Raw genomic sequence first — 22,491 nt, 5'->3', positions numbered from 1 at the left:
CAAACACACACACACACACACACAAACACACACACACACACACACACACACACACACACACACACGCACATATAGCATTGCTGTACTTGAGGCATTTTGTCCCCACAAAGTGATGAATGACAGAACCACACACACACACTAACAGACAAACACACACACACACACACACACACACAAACACACAAACACACACACACACACACACACACACACAAACACACAAACACACACACACACACACACACACAGGGCTGCTGGTAATGAGCAGGTCTCTGTCAGCTCTGGATGTGCCGTATGGGGGTGTGTGTGAATGTGCGGCGGCTGCTGTTTGATGCTCCGCTGTGGGTCAGGGGTCAGTGCAGCAGGGGGGTCCGCTGGGGGCTCTGCCAGACTGCAGCCTGTCACGTCTTCTTCACACACACACACAGATCTGCAGCAGCCAACAGAAGGCCTACGTCTTGAAAAACAAGGAGCTGACAGGGCCAACAAAGGGGGTCATCCTTCTCCAAGCGGACGTCATCTTTAACGCCGTAAGTGAGCGCTTGTTCTTCACACACACACACACACCGGCAGATATACACACTGATAAGTGCTTGCAAATAACTGATATGGGCTGAATTTAATCAAACTAATTACATTTATTAATGTTCAACTTCATTTGTGTGATTAAACTCAGTCAGTATACATTGTTTTCTGCCCATATAACTGATTTCATTTCTCTTTGCCATGATGACAACACATAATATTTGACTAGGTCTTCTTCAAGACACTAGTATTCAGCTTAAAGTGATATTTAAAGGCTGATCTAGGGTGATTAGGGTAAAGTTAGGGTAATTAGGCAATCATTGTGTGGTTTGAGACAATCCAAACTAATATTTCTTAAGGGGGCTAATAATATTGACCTTAAAATGGGTTTAAAACTATTAAAAACTGCTTTTATTCTAGCCAAAATAAAACAAATCAGACTTTCTCCAGAAGAACAAATATTACAGGAAATACTGTGAGAAATTCCTGAATCTGTTCAACATCATTGGGGAAGTATCTTGAAAAACATATGCACAGGAGGGCGAATTATTCTGGCTTGATAATTACATATGTGTAATAGGGCTGCTCGATTTCGGTAAAAATCATAATCACGATTATTTCGGTCATAATTGTAATCACGATTATTCCAAACGATTATCAGTTGAAGTCAAAATTATTAGCGCTCCTCAGAATTAAAAAAAAAAAAAAAATTTCCCAAATTATGTTTAACAGAACAACGAATTTTAACAGTATTTGCTCTAACGAAAGGCTTATTTGTTTTGTTTTGGCTAGAGTAAAAGCAGATTTAAGTGTTTGAACTTTCAGTAATGATTAAATCACACTGAACTGAGCTAAACTGAACTGAACTTAAACACTAAAACCTGAACCACACTGTTCCAGTTACTGAACCACACTGTTCCAGTTACTATGACCATTTATGTGAAGCTGCTTTGACACAATCTACATTGTAAAAGCGCTATACAAATAAAGCTGAATTGAATTGAATTGAAATAATTTGAAACCTCTTTTCAGGTCAATATTATTCGCCCCTTTAGGCAATATATATTTTTGATTGTCTGCAGAAGAAACCACTGTTATACAATGACTTGCCTAATTACCCTAATCAAGCATTTGAATCGCACTTTGAATTTGAATGTTTGTATTTAAAAAATATCTACTAAAATATAATGTACTGTCATCATAGCAAAGATAATATTAATCGGTTATTAGAAATGAGTGATTAAAACTATTATGTTTAGAAATGTGTTGAAAAATAAAAACTTCTTTCCATTAAACAGAAATTGGGGAGGAAAAGTGTTGCTAATATTCAGGAGGGCTAATGATTCTGACTTCAACTGCATATATTATTTTCCTCCCTGCAAAGGAAAGAGAAATAAATACAATAAAATAAAAATATGAAACAAACTGTTCTTTAAGAGTCTTCACTGTAAGAAAAACTACCAAAACTTCAGCTACAAAAGTCTTCAGTCAAGAGCAGAGAGGGATTTTCTCGTTGTTCTATTAATCATGATAAAACAGGCGGCAGCTATTGTGCTCTGTCACTTTAACGGTTTTGCTTTCACGTGTCTTTTGATCGTCAACTCGTTTGTTTATTACAAAATGAGGGTTAATATGAATAATCACTGAACACCGCGTTTTGACACCTATTTGAACATTAAAGCTCACGTTAATGACTTCAGATGTGCACTGCTCTTTGCTCGTCGCAATGTGCGAATGAGATCAAGTGCAGACCGCATGCTTCTGACATGCGGCGCACACACACGCACATAAGCATGCGGCCTTTCGCGCTTTTAAGAGCAACAAGTGGGTGGTAAATAATGGAACAATCGTTTATCTCGATTAATGGTTTTTCATAATCGTTAGAAGCCATAATCGAAATCAGATTTTCGATTAATTGCACAGCCCTAATGCCTAAACAACTATGTTAACCCATTAAAGTAAATCATACGTGTTTCTCCTCAAGGTGAGAGCCAGTTTGCGGACGTTTGTTCCTGCAGAACAGAAGTACATCGAGGAGGAGGCGAAAGTCTCTAAACAGGTATGGCTTTAAAGAGAGTGGGTCACACTATACAACTAGGTTTCATTCATTTTCTTTTCGGCTTAGTCCCTTTATTAATCTGGGGTCGCCATGGTGGAATGAACCGCCAACTTATGCAACATATGTTTTACACAGCGGATGCCCTTCCAGCTGCAACCATCACTGGGAAAAAATCATGCATTCTCATTCACACTCATACACTACAGACAATTTAGCTCATCTAATTCCCCTGTAGCACATGTGTTTGGACTGGAGGAAACCCACGCCAACACGGGAGAACATGCAAACTCCACACTGAAACGCTAACTGACCCATCTGGGACTCGAACCTGAAACATTCTTGCTGTTAGGCCACAGTGCTAACCACTGAGCCACCCCCTATTCAATATACAAATGTGAAATAAATAATAAATAACACAATATACAAATTGTAATCGTTAAAACTATAAATAAAAACTACAATCTAATACGAAAGAATACTAAAATATAGTATATAGGTGCATTTTGTGTGTGTGTGAGTGTGTGTGTGAGTGTGTGTGTGTGTGTGTGTGTACGCGCACTCCACATACAAATACGTGTCCCACACTGCACACAAAAGTAGAGTATTCAACACATAAAAGTAAAATAACTAATAAACAACTTAACATTAATCGAACCGCTGCTCCGATCCAAATTAAGACTATAAATCAAACACTGCAGCTTTAATACTCAACAATACTAAAATATAGTATATAGATTAATTTGTGTGTCTGTGAATGTAAGTGCATGCGTGTGTGCATGTCAAGTCCCCATATGAGAATACATGTCCTATTCAGCATATCAAAGCAAAACAGCTAATAAACACAACATTCAGCAAAGATTTCTGCAATCTAACTGCTTCAATTCAACATGCAAATTGAAATCAAGTACAACTATAAATAAAACCTACAACTTAATGCTCAATATCACTAAAATATAGTATGCATGTGTGTGTGTATGCGTCTGCACACGTAAAATCTCCACATATAAATACAAATCCCATTCATCATACAAAAGTTGATTAAATAATAAACAACACAACATTAATCAAACTGTTCCTCCAATCCAATATATAACCTAAATATTGGAATCTATAAATGAATACTTTTGTACACATCAAATAAGTGACTCTATTATAAAACATGAATTAAAACTGTAAATGAAAAATAATACTTTTATATATTATATTCCAATTTTATGGGGCTCAAATAATGTTTTGTGTGTTCGTGCATGTGTGTGTGTGTGTGTATAAAGTCTCCACATACGAATACATGTCCTAATAAACATACAAATGTGAAATAAATAATAAATAACACAATATACTAACTGGAATCAATTAAATCTATAAATAAAATTTACAATCTAATACTCAACAATACTAAAATATAGTATACAGATCTATTTAGTACAGTCTATGATACCTTTTTGGGGCTCATATAATGTTTTGTGTGTGTGTGTGTGTGTGTGTACACATCTCCACATACAAATACACGTCCTATTCAACATATAAACGCAAAATAACTAATAAACACAACATTTAGGTTTCTGCAATCTAGCTGATTCAATTCAGTATGCAAATTGTAATTAATTACAACTATAAATAAAACCTACCACTTAATATTCAATAATTGGAATCTAAAATTGTAATATATCACATAAATTTCTCTAGTATATGTATAAATAAAGCTATAAATAGAAAGCACAACCTAATACTTAATAAAACTAAAATATGTGTACATCAATAGTAAAGTGTGTGTAGGTGTATGTGTGTGTTAAATCTACAAATACATGTCCTACACAACATACCAAAGTATTATAAACACAACATTAATTAAATTGTTCCTTTCATCCAATTTAGCAATTAGAATCATTTGACATGATAAATAAAACAGAAAGTAATACTCAATGATGATAAAAACATATGTATATCCCAATTGAGTGTGTGTGTGTGTGTGTGTGTGTGTGTGTGTGTGTGTGTGTGTGTGTGCATGCATGTGTGTGTATAAAAATTTCCAGATACGAATTCATGTCCTATTATAATATAATATAATGTAATAAAATAAAATATGATAAAACATAATATAATATAAGTAAACATAATATAATAAAATATAATAAGAAATATAATATGATAAAATATATTATAATAAAATACAATATGATAAAATATAATATAATAAAATATAATAAAATAAAATAAAATATAATATGCTAAAATATAATATAGTAAAACATAATATAAGGAAATAAAATATAATATAATTCGATAAAATATAATATAATAAAAATATAATATAGTAAAATATAATAAAATAAAATATAACATAATAAAATATTATGTAATTAAATAAAACATAATATAATAAAATATAATATGATTAAATATAATATAATGTAATTTAATATAACATTATAACTTGTAATATAATATGATGAAATATAATGTAATAAAATATAATATAAAATAATATAATAAAATATATTTTAATATAATAAAATATAATATAAAACATATAATATAATATAATATGATAAAATATAATATAATATAAAAAATATAATATAATGTAATTTAATATACTATAATATAATATGATGAAATATAATATAATAAAATATAATTTAATATACTATATTAAAAATAATATAATATAATAGTATATTTAATATCTGTGAGACACATATATATGCTAATAAATAACACAGCAATAATGGAACCGTTGCTCTAACCTGACTGGTCCCAGTAAGTATATACACGTCTCAATATTCAGCGTTGTGTTTGGGACAGCAGCGGCAGCCCTGAATCGCAGCGTTTCCCCCTTGCCCTGCGCTCGAGCTGTTGAATAGAAATGTCAAGCGGGCCCTGCTGATGGAGCGGGGCCACCCCAGTGGCTCCGTCCCCTCATTGTTCCCCGCTCAATGTGCCTGCAGGACAAAAGCGCTGAATTGCAGGGGCTGGGCTGAATCAGGCGCTGTCACAAAAGCAGAACTGAGAGCTTCTTCAGGCCTTTATGCGCGTCTCAGAGAAGAGTTCAAGCGCGGGTTCGGCCCGTATATCTGACCCCGGGTGTCACTCAACTATGGGGAGTCGTACAGTTGTTGGATCGTTTGGGGAGTTTTGCACACCTTTAAAGGGATAGTTCACTCAAATATGGAAATTTACTCACCCTCGACTGGATATAATGAACTATTCAATTCATCTGTATCTTTCTATAGGATTTTTACAGGGTGTCCGCCAGGTCTTAAAGCACACCTGTCTCCAGAATCTGTCTGTAAAGTTTCATCTCAAAACACCCATCAGATTATTTATTAGACCCTTCAGAATATTGGAATTTCTGCTATGAACACTAGGGGCTCTATTTTGACTGTCTATGTGCAAAGTGCAGGGCACAAATGCATTAAAGGTGTGACAGAATCCACTTTTGCTAATTTAAGGATGGAAAAATCCACTTTGCGCCATGGCGCATGGTCTAAAGGGTTAAGCTTATTCTCTTAATGAGTTATAGGTGTGTTTTGATAATAAACCAATCAGAGTCTCATCTCCCATTCCCTTTTAAAGTCAGTTGCGTCGCGCCATAGCGCATTTGCTATTAACAAGGCGGAATTTGTAAGTGGAAAAACTGAGCATTTCACTAGCAAGAAAACAGTTAAACAGAGCATCTACAGCGTGAGAATGAGAGATCAGCCTCCTCATTATTTACTTTCACTTTCGCTCTCGTGGACAGGGACACTTCTTGTATGCACAGACATCCATTAGCCTATACATGATTAATTTCGTTTATTAAGCACAAAGATTTGTTTCAAAACCATTTCTAAATTCAGTTCTAATTTCCAGCAAATGAATAAATGAACAATAATAATGAATTGTGCTCAGAAAACTGAGTTATATCCTAAAACACATGCTGTGACCCATATGGTCTAAAACCTGACAGGTGGACAAATCTAAGCTTGTTTTTAATAAAACAAATATAAATATGGATATAATAAATAATACTGCTAATAATAATAACATTACACAAAAGCTAATTATCAGAAATAAACTAAAAAAGCCTCCCGAGATGATGAAGGCATGAAAGAATGGTTTTTATATTTATGTAGGCTAGAAAATAATATGTTTTGTAATATTTTAATCCTTTATATTTACATCCTATATGTATTCTTATTATATCCTATATATATATCCTTAATATTTTAATTCTTTTTCATTTGTAAAGATATTTGCGTATTGCTCTACATCTTGTGTGTATTAAGCAGTGTGTAAGCGAGGCGCACAACTAACGCGTTTTGCGCTGGACTTTTGACTGTCTTTGTTCTGGTCTATTATAGTTTCTCAAAATAGCAACGCGCCTCAACACGCCTCCTTTTTTCGAACAAAACGCCTATATGAGCACAAATGCATTTGCTATTTAAACATGGTGGCAGAAAACGTCAAAACGACTCTTGCTCCAAGCTGAAACTAGCAAACAACTATTACGTCGCGCCTTGCGCCACATTGCGCCGGGTGTAAATTAGGGCCCTATGTAGCTATGTCTCTGCCTCGGCTGCGTCAGATAAACAGCACAGTGACAGACATAAGGGAGCAGATCTCACGTAACGTAATGGTACAGAAAGAACTTTCCCAATGATTATTTGATGTGTTTGTTGTGGAGTTAATTCAAGTCTTTTCGCAATGATGGATGGATGGATGGATGGATGGATGGATGGATGGATGGATGGATGGATGGATTGGGTGGATGGATGGATGGATGGTGGATGGATGGGTGGATGGATTGGGTGGATGGGTGGGTGGATGAATGGATGGGTGGATGGGTAGATAGATAGGTACATAGAACAATGGACGAATAGGGTGGATGGATGGATGGATGAGTAGATAGATAGATACATAGAATGATATATTGGTAGAACAGATGGATGGATGGATTGGGTGGATGGATGGATGGATGGGTGGATGGTTAGTAGATAGGTACATAGAACGATAAATTGATAGAATGGATAGATGGATGGATGGATGGATGGATGGATGAGTAGATAATTAGATACATAGAACAATGGACGGATGGATAGGTGGATGGATTGGGTGGATGGATGGATGGATTGGGTGGATGGATGAATGGATGGATGGATGGGTGGGTGGATGGATAGATGGGTGGATGGGTGGATTGATGGATGGATGGGTAGATAGATACATAGAACAATGGGCGAATGGATGGATGGATAGATTGGGTGGATGGATGGATGGATGAGTAGATAGATAGATACATAGAATGATATATTGGTAGAACAGATGGATGGATGGATGGATGGATTGGGTGGATGGATGGATGGATGGATGGATTAGTAGATAGGTACATAGAACGATAAATTGATAGAATGGATGGATGGATGAGTAGATAATTAGATACATAGAACAATGGACGGATGGATAGGTGGATGGATTGGGTGGATGGATGGATGGATGAATGGATGATTAGATAGATAGATACATAGAAAGATAGATTGATAGAACGGATGGATGGATGGATGGATGGATGGATGGATGGATGGGTGGGTGGATGAGTAGATAGATAGATACATAAAACAATAGATTGATAGAACGGATGGATGGATGGATGTATAGATAGATAGATAGATAGATAGATAGATAGATAGATAGATAGATAGATAGATAGATAGATAGATAGATAGATAGATAGATAGATAGATAGATACATAGAACAATGGATGGATGGATGGATGGATGGATGGATGGATGCATGAATGAGTAGATAGATACATAAAACAATAGATTGATAGAACGGATTGATGGATGAGTAGTTAGATAGATACATAGAACGATAGATTGATAGGACGGACGGACAAACAGACAGAAAGTTAGACAGATAGATGGATGGATGGATGAATCGACGGACGGACGGACGGACGGACAGACAGACAGACAGACAGACAGATAGATAGATAGATAGATAGATAGATAGATTTTTATTCAAGACAGAAATTAATCCAAGGACAGAAACGCAAGCTTAATATAACATAACACTCACGAGATATACCGCCTTACACTGAATGCAAAAGGTATTCCTATATATTTGCTATTAATGGGTTTCTAATGTTTAATTGTCTAACATCTCTCTGTGATATTGTGTTTTCTCAGCTGCTGCAGCAGAATTTTAACCGAGTGAAGCGCTGCGTCCTCTTCCTCATTAATGTGGGCTACTACATCAACAGCTGCTTCCAGTGGGAGTCTCCACGCAGGAGTCTGTGCGCTTTCCTGGTAGGTGACAATACTACAGTCGCTGAAATGACAAACACTGAGCTGATCTGATGATCACATGCACACAATAGGTGTGTTTTTGGGAATTGTGGAGACATTGCTTAGGTTTCCATAGTTTTTATACTGTACAATCTGTATTTTATATCAGCCTCCCTCCAACTCTATCCCTGTACAGTTGAACGTCCTGAAAAACAAACTAAATCATTCTGTAGTGTTTTTAAGCCATTCGGGAAATAAGGACATCAGCAATGCACTCATAATTCAACATCTTGTAATACCCTTGTCATGTCGGTTGTGCACTGTTATGTCACACACACACACAGACAGAGAGAGTCTGTGTATACAATAGTGTGAGTGTGTTTGGTGAGGGTGGAGTGTGTTGTGTGAAGTGCTGGTAGTTTAGCGCTGAAGAACCCTCAGTAGGTGTGATCTGTCAGACACTTCACACAGACCAATTCACTCGCATTCACACACACACTTCACTCCTCAGCCTGAAGGAGGAGCTGTAGACTCTCTCACCAAACACACACATACACACACACACACACACACACACACACACACACACACACACACACACACACACACACACACACACACACACACACACACACACACACACACACACACACACACACACACACACACACACACACACACACACACACACACACACACAGCCGTTTCCCTCTATACCTGCTCTGGAAAATGAACTGACCGAGAGCTGAACTTACTGTTTAAACAGAGGAGTTCAGCTCTGGTTTACAGCGACGGCCTGAAACTTTAAGGCCCCATTTCCACTAATGCGTTTTAGTTTGAAAACACTTAAGTTTGCTACGGTTACGCCATCCGTCCACACTACGCCTGAGTTTTCGAGCGCCAAAAACGGAGTGTTTTGGAAATGCTTGAGAATTGAAAGAATGCGCGACGTATTTGAGGACCGGGAGGGAGACGTGCGATTTTTAGGAGATCATCACTCGTTTGCGGGCATCTGTGCATTTGCGGGAGACTCCTGAAACTTCCGGGAGACTTGGGATGTCTGGAATGACCTCCCGCCCTACTCATAATTCTCTCTTCATATAGCCGTATGCCTGTTACATATCCATAAAACACTGTGATATAGCCGGGCTCAGATCTTATCGCTTTCTCACTACAATCGATCCACTCCAGAGTTCGTTTTAATCAAGCCGAGACCACCTCATTCAGGCAATGTTCAGGCAATCAAGCAATTGATCTAAATGTGATTGCTGGATTCACTTATGCCAAACGAACCACGCTAACTGGGCAAATGAGACAATTTGCGAAACAAAAGTCATTATTCTACATCCCATAAAAATAAATTAATACTAAATACATTGAAAATTTATTGAAAATCAGGGTTGTTCCAACAAACACAAATTTCTTAATTAAAATTAGTAGAAACATGACAAAAAAATCTGAAGATCACAGGGAAAAAATACATTTGACTCAAATATTCAACCCGGGCTCATTGTGGAAACGTAGCCCCATGGACGTTTCTGCGGACCGCGAGATACGTCCCGGGAGGTACGTATTTGAGCGTTTTTTGTTTTTGCGGCCTCTCAGGAGCGCGCGCCTCTCACGCGAAAAGCCGCCGGAACGGCCAACCTGGCCGCCCTCCTCTTCCTCCTCCTCCTCCTCCTCCTACCCTAAACCTGAGCGACGGTTCGCAAAAGCCGTCCAGAAAAAAAAAAAGCAAAAGCCCTCGTCTTCGATTTCGACCGCGTTTTCGGTTCCCGGCGCATTCTCGCCCTTATTTTTCGGATTCCGTTTTTCGTCTTACCTGATTTCCAGAACCGCTGTTCCCCGGACTTGATCCCGGTCGTCGAAAAAAACTAAATGTGTCCGTACGTACCTCCGGCCACGTAAATCGCGGTCTCCAGAAACGTCCGCGGGGCTACGTTTCCAGAATGAGCTTGGGTTGCAAATATTTTACTCAGGAATCCAGAAAAACTGAATTTTCAAGCAGTTATTAATGACCTAATATTGGATATATATTAACTGTTTTTATTGCATTATTAATGTTAAGTGAATACGTGCAGATTCATTTCCTTATCGTTACGTTTTTATGATGCATTTACTTGAGTTGTAACACTTCAGTTTGCTGATGCTCTCAGTAAATATATCTGCTCTCAGTAATACATCATTGTCCTGATGGTTCAGATCTTTGTGGTGGTGGTCTGGAATTTCGAGATCTACATGCTGCCGTTGTCTTTACTGCTGCTGCTGATCTGGAATTACCTCCGGAAGGCCTCTGGGAAGGGGACGTGTGAGGGAAATGTGGTGAGTGTTTACTATAGTTGTTGTGTTGTGAAACAGCACAACAGATCAATTTGCTTACGTTACGATAGTTGTTGTTACCAAAGCAACTGTAGAATCGCCACAACAGATCAATTTGTTCATATTACTATAGGTGTTGTTTCCATTGCAACTGTAGAATTGCCACAACAGATTAATTTGTTCATATTACTATAGTTGTAGTTTCCATAGCAACTGTAGAATCGCCACAACAGATTAATTTTCTTACATTACTATAGTTGTTGCGTTACCATAGCAATTGTAGAATCGCCACATCAGATTAATTTGCTTAACTTACTAGTTTTTGCTTAACTATAGCAACTATAGAATCGCCACAACAGATTAATTTGCTTGCATTACTATAGTTGTTGCGTTAACATAGCAACTATAGAATCGCCACAACAGATTAATTTGCTTGCGTTAGTATAGTATTGCGTTAAAATAGCAACTTTAGAATCACCACAGCAGATTAATTTTCTTACATTACTATAGTTGTTGCGTTACCATAGCAACTGTAGAATCGCCATAACAGATTAATTTGCTTACATTACTATAGTTGTTGCGTTACCATAGCAACTGTAGAATCGCCACATCAGATTAATTTGCTTACATTACTAGTTTTTGCGCTACCACAGCAACTGTAGAATCACTACAACAGAATAATTTGTTTGTTGCTATAGTTGTTCCGTTACCATAGCAACTATAGAATCACCACAACAGAATAATTTGTTTATGTTACTATAGTTGTTCCGTTACCATAGCAACTATAGAATCACCACAACAGAATAATTTGTTTATGTTACTATAGTCGTTCCGTTACCATAGCAACTACAGAATCACCACAACAGAATAGTTTGTTTATGTTACTATAGTTGTTGCATTACTATAGCAACTATAGAATCACCACAACAGATTAATTTGCTAACATTATTATAGTTGTTGCGTTACCATAGCAAATGTAGAATCACCACATCAGATTAATTTGCTTACATTACTTTTTTGCGTTACCATAGCAACTATAGAATCACCACAACAGAATAATTTTTGCTTATGTTTCTAAAGTTGTTGCGTTACCGTAGCAACTATAGACTCACCACAACAGATTATTTCCAGTACTTCACTACAGTATGGTTCTAAAACTATAAATTACTATAGTATTTTTTCATGTGGACAGATGGACTATAATGTTTTTATTCCAGCTGCATCAGGTAATTAAATGTAGCACAGATACACCACCGTCCACTTACCTGCTGTATTTACTTATCGCATTTTCCAATTAAATTGTGTCAAATTAATTTCATGGCATGGGGAAATGTTGCCAATCGCACTAAAAGTCCCTGAAAATTAATTCCACTTTAATTGTTAAAAATAGCATGGTATGAGTGCTGAGTAACAGGGGGTTCATTTCCCAATTAAGCCATCAACATTGTAATTAAATGTTTTATTCGGGAGTCAAAGAGTCACAAGCGATATTCATCAGATAAATCTCAAAACAATAAAATAATAATTTTCCACTATTTTTTACAGAATTATCATTTTGACCAGCATTATTATTATTTTTATTGCTTCCTTTGTAAGCTATATTCCGGCTGGCAATCATTCCCACATTCAGAGCTAGATTGACAGTCTGTCACAAATGTGTGTGTGTGTGTGTGTGTCTGATAAACGGTCTGAGGCTAATAAATGGCAGAAGAGATGTCATTAAATTGTCATCAGTCTTTATGTGATGTAACATGAGCGTTTAAATGACATTCAAAACTCCCTGGAGGGAAATATTATTGCTCAGAGGTTGATCTTTCATTGCTCTGGAGACTTCACGGAGACGCTTTTATGTTTTATTTAGATATCAACGTCATCTCAGATGTTCCTTTTACAACTGACAAAGAGACTAAAAACTGGATGGTTGAAATCTATGAGTGCTAAAACAGGTTATCTTGGTTTTACAGACCTGTTATTGAATGTTTAAATTAAATGTTTACATATTTAATTGTAATTGTTGATAATTATTCAAGTAATTAGGACTAGCATATTTCCTATAGAGATATTTAAATGCATATCGGTTAAAATATTATAGATCTTAAACCAAACCAACCACCAAATTAAATGAACAAATAAACAACAAACAAAGACAGAAGAAGGTAAATACACACACACACACACACACTTAGTTTTAATCAGTACAAATTAAATGTATGGTAATGTTTTAAATTAATGTTTTTAATTAAATGTATGGTAATTAAATGTATCGTAATGTTTGGATTACTTTTGGACAAAGCCTTATTTGATGTCACGTGTATTGAAAATATGAGAATTTTGTACAATTCTGACAGATGCAAAATATGAATAATACATAAAAATATACATTCTTTATCAGCAACATTGCAGATGCCAAGTATCAAGGACGTATATATTATAAAAATTAATAATAATAAAAAAAGCATAAGAAATATATATTTTTTGATTGGCAACAGAAAAAAACGCTGTTGTCCAACGAATTGCCTAATTAACCTAATTAATTATATTCTTATGTAGGAAGTGATGGAGGATCTTCTAGAGGACGTGGATGAAGACTCTGACAAAGAAGACAAGGTAACTTACATTTCTAGCCCTCATTATCTGCACAGCTAGTGAGTGTTGTGCAGGTAAACCTCACTCCTCTGTCCTCGAAAGGTGCTCTAGCGACAGACGCTGGAGGATATGGTCATACCATGGTGCTATGGTAGAGCAACCTTCCATGCGGAAGGTCGCCGGTTCGATCCCAGCTCGGAGCGGGTTACATTGGTGCTCCCGGATGGGAGTGAGGTATAGTGGGGTGAGTGTAACGGAGGCCAGCTAGTAGGTGCCGTGCAAGTAAACCTCAATCATCTGACCTCTAAAGATGCCCTAGCGACAGACGCTAGAGGCCATGGTCTTTAGCCTCCTTGGTAGAGCAAACGACTCCCATGCAGAAGGTCGCCGGTTCGATACCAGCTCGGAGCGGGTTGGGTGGCGTAGGACCGGCGGGGTTACATACTCACACTAGGCTATGTGAACTGTGCCCGCGACCCCCATTTCCATCTGTGGGCTCCGAATAGGGCGGTTCAGTTTAACTGGCCCTGGCCCGGTTGGATTAAGTGTGCCAGAGCGCGGTTCAAGTGGGGTTTGGTGCAGTACGCTTGAGTGCAAAGTGCGATTGAGAGCAAAACTGAAGACACGTCATCACTTTCGGGACTGTTTGATATGGATTTATTAATCATTCTTAATGTTCAATGAACGCAAACTGTTGTAGTTTATTGAGGACGCAAACCCCTCACTGCACAACAGCTGCACCTTCAGCAAACCTCCTAATACCTGCAGCACGAGGACTTTATGAACCACCACTCATAAAGTCCTCGTGTCCATAAAGTCCAATTGTTCAGCAAAATATTTGACTGGAAGTCACTGCATCCCAGTAGGCCTATAGGTGTGTTATTTTTACTAAAGAAGATGTATTATTTGAGTTTAGCACCAGAACTATAGAAACTGTATTATGTTAATTAAAAAACAAACAAAAAAAGCACAGTATCGGGATCAGATCTGCATCGGTCGATACTCAGAATTTTGGCATTGAGATCGGATCGGTTCCAAAAAAATGGTATCGGTGCATTCCTAGTTCATAGTACATCCATCTGTAAATATCACCCATAGTTTTTCTCTAACTGCACTTTATAACGTATACCTGTATCCTGCACTTGCAGGGTGTGCTCATTCATGCTGAGCGATGCATGTCAGTGCTTTTATTTAATTGCACCTGAAACTTGCATGGCCAGATATTCCCAACATATCCCAGATGTTCAACTTCAGCCGTTCTCCGCGTTCCCATAACCCTTTGTGCGCCACAAAGCAGCCATTAGCGGCCTGGCCTTTGACCCTGGGAGCCAACTTGCGTATTTCAGCACAAATGACCCAGACACCTGTTTTCCATTCATAAGGACCCCTCATAGGCCCGGGTTTAAGCCTGGACATATGTTTGCACTTATCTCATCGCCGGCTGCTCATGAAAATACAGCAAGGCTTCGGTATCGCTTAGAAATTGTTGCCGCTAATTTATGGGGACAATTGATTTGCTGAACTTAAGTTGTCGGAGAAAGAATAACACAACGTTCAGCCCGTCCCACTGATTTTGCATCTGAGGCCAAGGGGTTTAGAATAAATGCAATCAAAATATTTGCTGTAATGTGTGTGCATGTCATCATTGCATAACATGTAAATAAAAAAAAATTAAAAAAAATGCAGTAATAAAATAATAAAACAAATGTTATTTAAACACACAATAAAAAGACAAATATTTTCAAAATATTTATAAAATATCAAATATAAAATGAATTAAACAAATAAAAATAAAATGCAAAAAAAAGATTAATTAAATGTAGTAAAATTTATTAAATATAATAAAAAAAACATGCAATAAAGAAGACAAACATGCAAAAATTTATATTAAAAAATATCAAACATAAATATGAATCAAATAAATAAAAATGGATCCAATAAATACCTTAATTAATTAAAATAATACAGAATAATGGTGAAAATAATTTCACAATTTAATTTAATTTAACTGTTTAAATGTGAACATAATTTTTATTCAATCCTGTGATTTATTGCTGTTATTTTTGACATTAATAAAATATTAAATTGCTTATATTACAATCATTTGCTGACTTATTTCTTGGTGTGTTAATGTTTGTTACGTTTCTTCTGCAAAAAATAGATGCAGAAATTAATAATAAAAAATAAATATAATAAAAAAGCAGGCAATAAAAAAGACAAACGTATTAACGATATTTATTAAAAATATAGAATAAAATAAATAAATAAGAATAAAATAAATAGTATTTTATTAAAATACAGAAAAATAGTAAAATATTACAGCGACACAGTGGCGCAGTAGGTAGTACTGTCGCCTCACTGCAAGAAGGTTGATGGGTCGTCCCTCAGCTGGGTCAATTGACACTTCTGTGTGGAGTTTGCATGTTCTCCCTGCTTTCGTGTGGGTTTCCTCCGGGTGCTCAGGTTTCCCCCACAGTCCAAAGACATGCGGTACAGGTGAATTGTGTAGGCTAAATTCGCCGTAGTGTATGAGTGTGTGTGGATGATTTCCAGAGATGGGTTGCGGCTAGAAGGGCATCCGCTGTGTTAAACATATACTGGATAATTTGGCGGTTCATTCCACTGTGGCGACCCCAGATTAATAAAGGGATTAAGCCGAAAGTTTTTAAAATTAATGAGTGAAATATTATAATTATAAAATAAAATTAAAATATATAAACCATTAAATAAATATTAACGCAAACTGAAATCTAATATCGAACATTATTGGGTTTGTTTTCTGGTAATTGCGTCGTTCACAGGCCCTCTTCTCCATATTAATGAAACTGTGGTTACTGGGATGGCAGACAGACTTGCTGCTTTTGTGTTAAGCTGCACAAACTAACCCTTTTATACAACTTAACCTTATAGTTTAAAGAGAAAAGACAGAAGCGTCCCCTCCTCCACGTCTTTCAGTTCTCATAATGCAACTGAACAACTCATGTTACCTTTCTAGGGCTGCGTTTACACCGAATAAATGTGTTATAGTCACATCAGACACAGTTTGCTGTATATCCTAAAATCTGCACAAGATCAGATTTGTTGCATGTTCATTCTGAGCCACTTGCAAATGTGCATTGTGATTGGACGCAGATCCGATATGCAGATCGCTTGTAAAACTTACTGAATACACTTTATTGTATGTATATCATTCATTCCTTATTTATCAGTGTTCGCCACAGCAGAATGAACTGCTAACTGTTCCAGCATATGTTTTCCATTGGGGATGCCCTTCTAGCCACAACCCAGCACTGGGAAACACTCATTCACACACACACACACTCATACACCAAGGCCTGTTTAGTTAATCAATTCCCCTCTAGCCCATGTGTTTAGACTGTGGGGGAAACTGGAGCACCTGAAGGAAACCCACACCAACAAGGGGAGAACATGGTTCATATTAGTAAATACATTTACTAATTAAACTTTATTATCAAGTATAAAATTCTTTTATTTTTTCCCCCAATTTCTGTTTAACCCAGATTTTCTCAACACAGCCCTAATCAAATGTTTTGTGCAGCCCTAATGATTTCCAACTCATTGGTTTCAACAGGACTCTGAGAAAAAGGGCTTCTTGGACAAATTCTACGCAATTCAAGATGTGATTATAACAGTTCAGACCGCTCTGGATGAAGTGGCCAGCTTCGGGGAACGAGTAAAAAAGTAGGAATTTGATCATCTCATAACTTTATAGCATGCTTTTGCATTGATTTCTTATACAGTGCTCAGCATAAATGAGTACAGCTTATTCTGAAAATCAGTGAATATAGGTCAAATATTTTGGTGCATTTAAACAAAACAGATTTAGTAAACTGATAAATTTCTTTATCTTTAAAAATAGAAAAATAATGTATTTAAGCCATGCCAAATAAAATACAAACTACAACATTTCAACAATTTTATATATATTTTTTGCTTTTCATCATTTTTGCTCTTTTAAAAATTTTATTCAAGATTTTTCCCTTCACAATGAATGCAGATGATGTATTTTAGTGCATTTTAGCAAAACAAATGTGATTAAACAGATATATTTATTAAAATTATATTTTAGTCACCAAACATCTTTAGAAATAGAACAATTGTGGATATGTAGTGTCATGCAAAATATTGCAAAAAAAAATAAACTACAAAATTTTCTATATTTTTTATGTTTTTTTTTTTTTTTTGCTTTTTTTATTTAAGATTAAGTGAATATAAGTGTGAAATATTTGGTGCATTAGGGCAAAACTAATTTATTTAAAAGATTTATGTATTAAAATAATATTTTAGATTTCTAAATTAATGCAAAATTCTGCAAAATAAAAGTACAAACCACAAAATTGCAATATATATATATTTTTTTTATTTATTTATTTTATTTTTGCTTTTCATAATTTTTAAGATTTTTACCTCCTCAGTGAATATATTTTGGTTGCATTTGAGCAAAACAAATTGATTAAACAGATATATTTATTAAAATAATAATTTAGTCACCAGAGATTTTGTTAGAAATAAAAAAAGTATTTAAATTCATGCAAAATATTGCAAAATAAAAATACAAACCACAAATTTGCAACAATTTTATACATATTTTTTGCTTCTTATGTTTTTTTTATTCTATTTAAGATTTTTCCCTCCTCAGTAAATATAGACTAAATATTTTGGTGCATTTGAGCAAAACAAATTGATTAAACAGATATATTTATTAAAATAATATTTTAGCCACCAAACATCCTTAGAAAAATAATGCATTTAAATCCATGCAAAATAATGAAAAAAAAACACAAACTACGACATTTTTAATATTTTTTGTTTGTTTTTTGTTTCTCTTGATTTTTGCTTTTTTTTATTTAATATTTTTCCCTCACATATAAATGTGGGCTAATAATTTTCTGGTCATTATCGTAAGTTGTTTTGTTAGATAAGCTCCAGAGTTGGCCTCAGTACTGACTATACTAATGTATATGCACAAATATAATATTGTAAAGCTTCCTGTAGAAAATATTAATTTTTAAAAGAGACATTCATTAGGGGTGTCCTCATATATGCTGAGCACTGTACTTAATGCACTGTTGTTTCTCTTTTTCAGCACGTTTAACTGGTCTGTGCCTTTTCTGAGCTGGTTGGCCATAACAGTGCTGTGTGCCGGTGCTACCATAACATATTTCATCCCACTGCGATACATCGTGCTGGTCTGGGGTGAGAAAAACGCCTTTACTATAGTTATATATGCTGGATACGTTGGCGGTTCATTCCGCAGTGGCGACCCCTGATTAATAAAGGGACTAAGCCGAAGGAAAATGAATGAAATAAATTAGGAAATTACCAACGGCAACAGTTTGATGCATTTACCTTCAGCCCACAATCTTTAATTATGTTCGGTTTTTTGGGATTTTATAAGAAAAGGTCTGTGCACCTCTGATGTAAACCATATGGATATCCCACACAGGTATCAATAAATTCACCAAAAAACTTCGAGCCCCCTACAGTATCAATAATAACGAACTGCTGGACTTTCTGTCTCGAGTTCCTTCAGACATCCAAATGGTAAGTGATCAATAAGTGGTATATTTTTTATACTTTAGCATGTCTTTAACTCTCTCAAAATCTGCTCATCAGGTTCAATACAAAGAGCTGAAAGCGGACGCCAATCAGAGTCCCAATAAAAAACGGAGGAACAACCCTGGATAAATAAAACGTATTACCCGTCTAAATCAGCAATTCAACGGAAAGACGTTAAGAAAAGGAGACGGCAAGAACTATTTCCATCATTATGCAGAATTGCACAACTATGATAGCACAAACAAATCAAATAGAGTTCATAAAATGTACTTTTATTTATTTATATACCTATTTTTACTCTCCATCACTGATTCACAATCAGCATCATTTTTATATATACAAAAAATAAGAGCACAAGAAGTTCTGTAAATAAAGATGCTGCTGGACTTGAGCTTGTTTTATTCATGTGAGCTCAACAGCTGTAAAACATGTGCCTACCACAGATTAAACTCATTAAGTGTAGCTTTTACATTAGGTTTGGTTTGTAGTCTCAAAATAGGAGGGCAGGTCAATCGGAGTGGCCTCTGGTGGATTTGTGTGAGAAGAGCAGAATGATATCTTATATAGCTGATTAATCATGTGGATGGTTGATAACAGCCTTCTGAGCCTACCAGCAGGCGCAGAAGGTCCCTACTGGCCCATATCTATCAGCTGATAACCATAAAGCCTATTTAATAGACTGATAACATTTCTCTGAAATTACAGTGTGTGTGCAGAAATACATTACTGTGTATTTTGAGTTTTGAGACATCAATAAGCGTATAAATGTCTCTCACATGGACACACAAATGCTATACTTCATATAAAAGCCAGAAACTAAGCTTTTTTTGTACTGCAACTGATAATCATCAGTAAAAATGAGCAATGTTTCCGCTTCCCAACAAGGAAAACCACCAACAATCATGTCATTATAACAGAAGTCAAAGTAGCAAAACAGCCACTAACACAACGAAAAGGTAGTCAATTTGCCCTCAGTAAGTTTTTGAAAAAGTTTAAAGCCTTTTTTTTCTAAAATATGTGTCAAAATAAGATTTGCCAGCAAAAATCATTCCATTTACTGAAACACAGAGAAAGTTGTGGCAAATCACCCCAGAGTGGATGAAAACATCCCCAACAGCATACAAGGGTTGCTAATGGTTACACTTTACAGTAAGGTTTACTAACATGAACAATGAACGATACATGTATTACAATTTTGTTAATGTTAGGTAATGATTAAAGTAATTGGCTGTTAGTTCTTATTAACCTGTAAACAAGCGCAACTTTGGATTTTAAGGGTGCAGTATGTAAGTTTGACACCCAGTGGTTGAACTTGGTATTGCACTCCTGGATCAAAACATGTGCAAGTGCAGGTTGCCAGATTGACGCTAGTGCACCTGAATGTTGAGCCTAAAGGCTAATTTAAACTTTTTCTAACTAAAAGCAACAGCATGTGATAGAAGAAATATTTTTTGTAATATTTATACTATTTGCTAATTATTAACATATGGAACTCTGAATCTGCATCTCATTTTGGAGTCTGCTACTATCCACCGGGGGTCTCATTTCAGTCACGGATGCACACTTTGGGAGTCTTCCTGATCGAATGAATGGATGAAATTCGCTCTTTTCCATCAAGGCAACCCGGGAGCTGAAATATAATTGGCTGAAGAGGCATCGGCAGGTTAAAGAGACCAAAACAAAGACAGCCGTTCCGGCACATAACGCACATGTTCAAAGCAGAAAATCTGACTTCAGCATTGTTTCTCAGATATCAAAAATATAGAATCAAAAACTGACATACAGCACCTTTAATAGTGCATTAGTAAAGTTGTTTAACTATGATTATTAATAAATGCAATACATGTAAGTTGATCTAAAGTAAATACATTAACTAGCATTAACTAATGAAACCTTATAGTAAGATGTGACCGATATTACATATGCAACTCAACACAGTGGGTTTTCGTAAACACCACCAAAACTTTTATGCACTTTTTGTGTCGTATTCATAATTATCGCCCTAAATAATAACTTTCATCAGCAAGCTCATATTTTATGCAAAAGACAGCATGCTGTATGTGTGTATCAAAATAAAGTGACTGTAAATATGAGTGTAAAAATGTACAAATGTTTACGACAGATGTCATATGCTATGATTATTGCTCATATGCTATGATGAATGATGTTTCATTATAATATTTGTACATCCTGCTGCTTGTCAATGAGAATGAATGTAAAAGCATGTATAAGCAGATATACAGTTAAAGTCAGAATTATTCGCCCCCCTGTTTATTTTTTTCCCCAATTTCTGTTTAACGGAGAGAAGATTATTTCAGCACATTTCTAATCATAATAGTTTTAATAACTCATCTCTAATAACTGATTTATTTTATCTTTGTCATAATGACAGTAAATAATATCAGACCAGATATTCTTTAAGACATCACTAGGCTTCACTAGGTTAATTACGGTAACTAGGCAGGTTAGGGTAATTAGGCAAGTTATTGTATATCGATGGTTTGTTCTGTAGACTATCGAAAAAATATATATAGCTTAAAGGGGCTCATAATTTATCCTTAAAATGGCTTTTGAAAAATTAAAAGCTGCTTTAACTCTAGCCGAAATAAAACAAATAAGACTTTCTCCAGAAGAAAAAATATTATCAGACATACTGTGAACGTTTCCTTGCTCTTTTAAACATTATTTGGGAAACATTTAAAAAAGAAGAAAAAATTCAAAGGGGGGCGAATAATTCTGACTTCAACTGTGCGTAAAAAGAAAGTTATGAATGATGGATGGTTAAAAGAAAACTGCATGTTCATTCAGGGCTGGAACCGAACAATAAAAATCAAAACATTGAGCTATCTATTTTCTCAAACAATCATCTGTATGGAAATAATAGTAATAATAATAATAAAACAAATCTAAATGATTGCTTTTATGGTTTCATTTATAGATCAAAAATCATCACATCTGCATCCAGCTTTACTTCATTATTATATAAAACAGACATGTAAAATAGGTCTCTGGTGTCCTCAAAGTGTGTATGTGAAGTTTCAGCTCAAGATGCAGCACTAATATTGCTTTCTACCCCTCTGAAACTGACCCTTTCAGGCATTGATCGTAATTATGTCGTTTTGGTGACTAAATTTAAATGAGATTGTGCTCTTTTG

The 22,491-nt window shown here is 35.8% G+C and overlaps 1 protein-coding gene and 1 long non-coding RNA gene across 6 annotated transcripts in view; one reads left to right on the top strand and one right to left on the bottom strand.

Moving 5' to 3' along the window:
* mctp1b (multiple C2 domains, transmembrane 1b) overlaps positions 1–22,252 on the top strand; it is a 107,080-nt gene extending 84,828 nt beyond the window's left edge. For all 5 annotated transcript variants that reach the window (XM_073915240.1, XM_009305692.5, XM_002663670.7 and 2 more), the window contains 9 exons: positions 429–530; positions 2,510–2,584; positions 8,753–8,872; positions 11,054–11,173; positions 13,721–13,777; positions 17,349–17,458; positions 18,864–18,973; positions 19,224–19,321; positions 19,394–22,252. In XM_073915240.1, the coding sequence (XP_073771341.1) occupies positions 429–530; positions 2,510–2,584; positions 8,753–8,872; positions 11,054–11,173; positions 13,721–13,777; positions 17,349–17,458; positions 18,864–18,973; positions 19,224–19,321; positions 19,394–19,465 (864 nt within the window). In that variant the 3' untranslated portion in view covers positions 19,466–22,252. The remainder of the gene's footprint in view (positions 1–428; positions 531–2,509; positions 2,585–8,752; positions 8,873–11,053; positions 11,174–13,720; positions 13,778–17,348; positions 17,459–18,863; positions 18,974–19,223; positions 19,322–19,393) is intronic.
* The window catches only part of LOC141376481 (uncharacterized), a 77,361-nt gene that overhangs the window by 20,445 nt on the left and 34,425 nt on the right, over positions 1–22,491 (bottom strand). The gene's annotated exons all lie outside the window — the stretch shown is intronic.

The sequence above is a fragment of the Danio rerio genome, chromosome 10, assembly GCF_049306965.1.
Source record: "Danio rerio strain Tuebingen ecotype United States chromosome 10, GRCz12tu, whole genome shotgun sequence".
In the NCBI taxonomy this organism is placed as follows: Eukaryota; Metazoa; Chordata; class Actinopteri; order Cypriniformes; family Danionidae; genus Danio; species Danio rerio.
The sequence above is the reverse complement of the archived record's forward strand: the minus strand, read 5'-3'. Positions and strand labels throughout refer to the sequence as shown.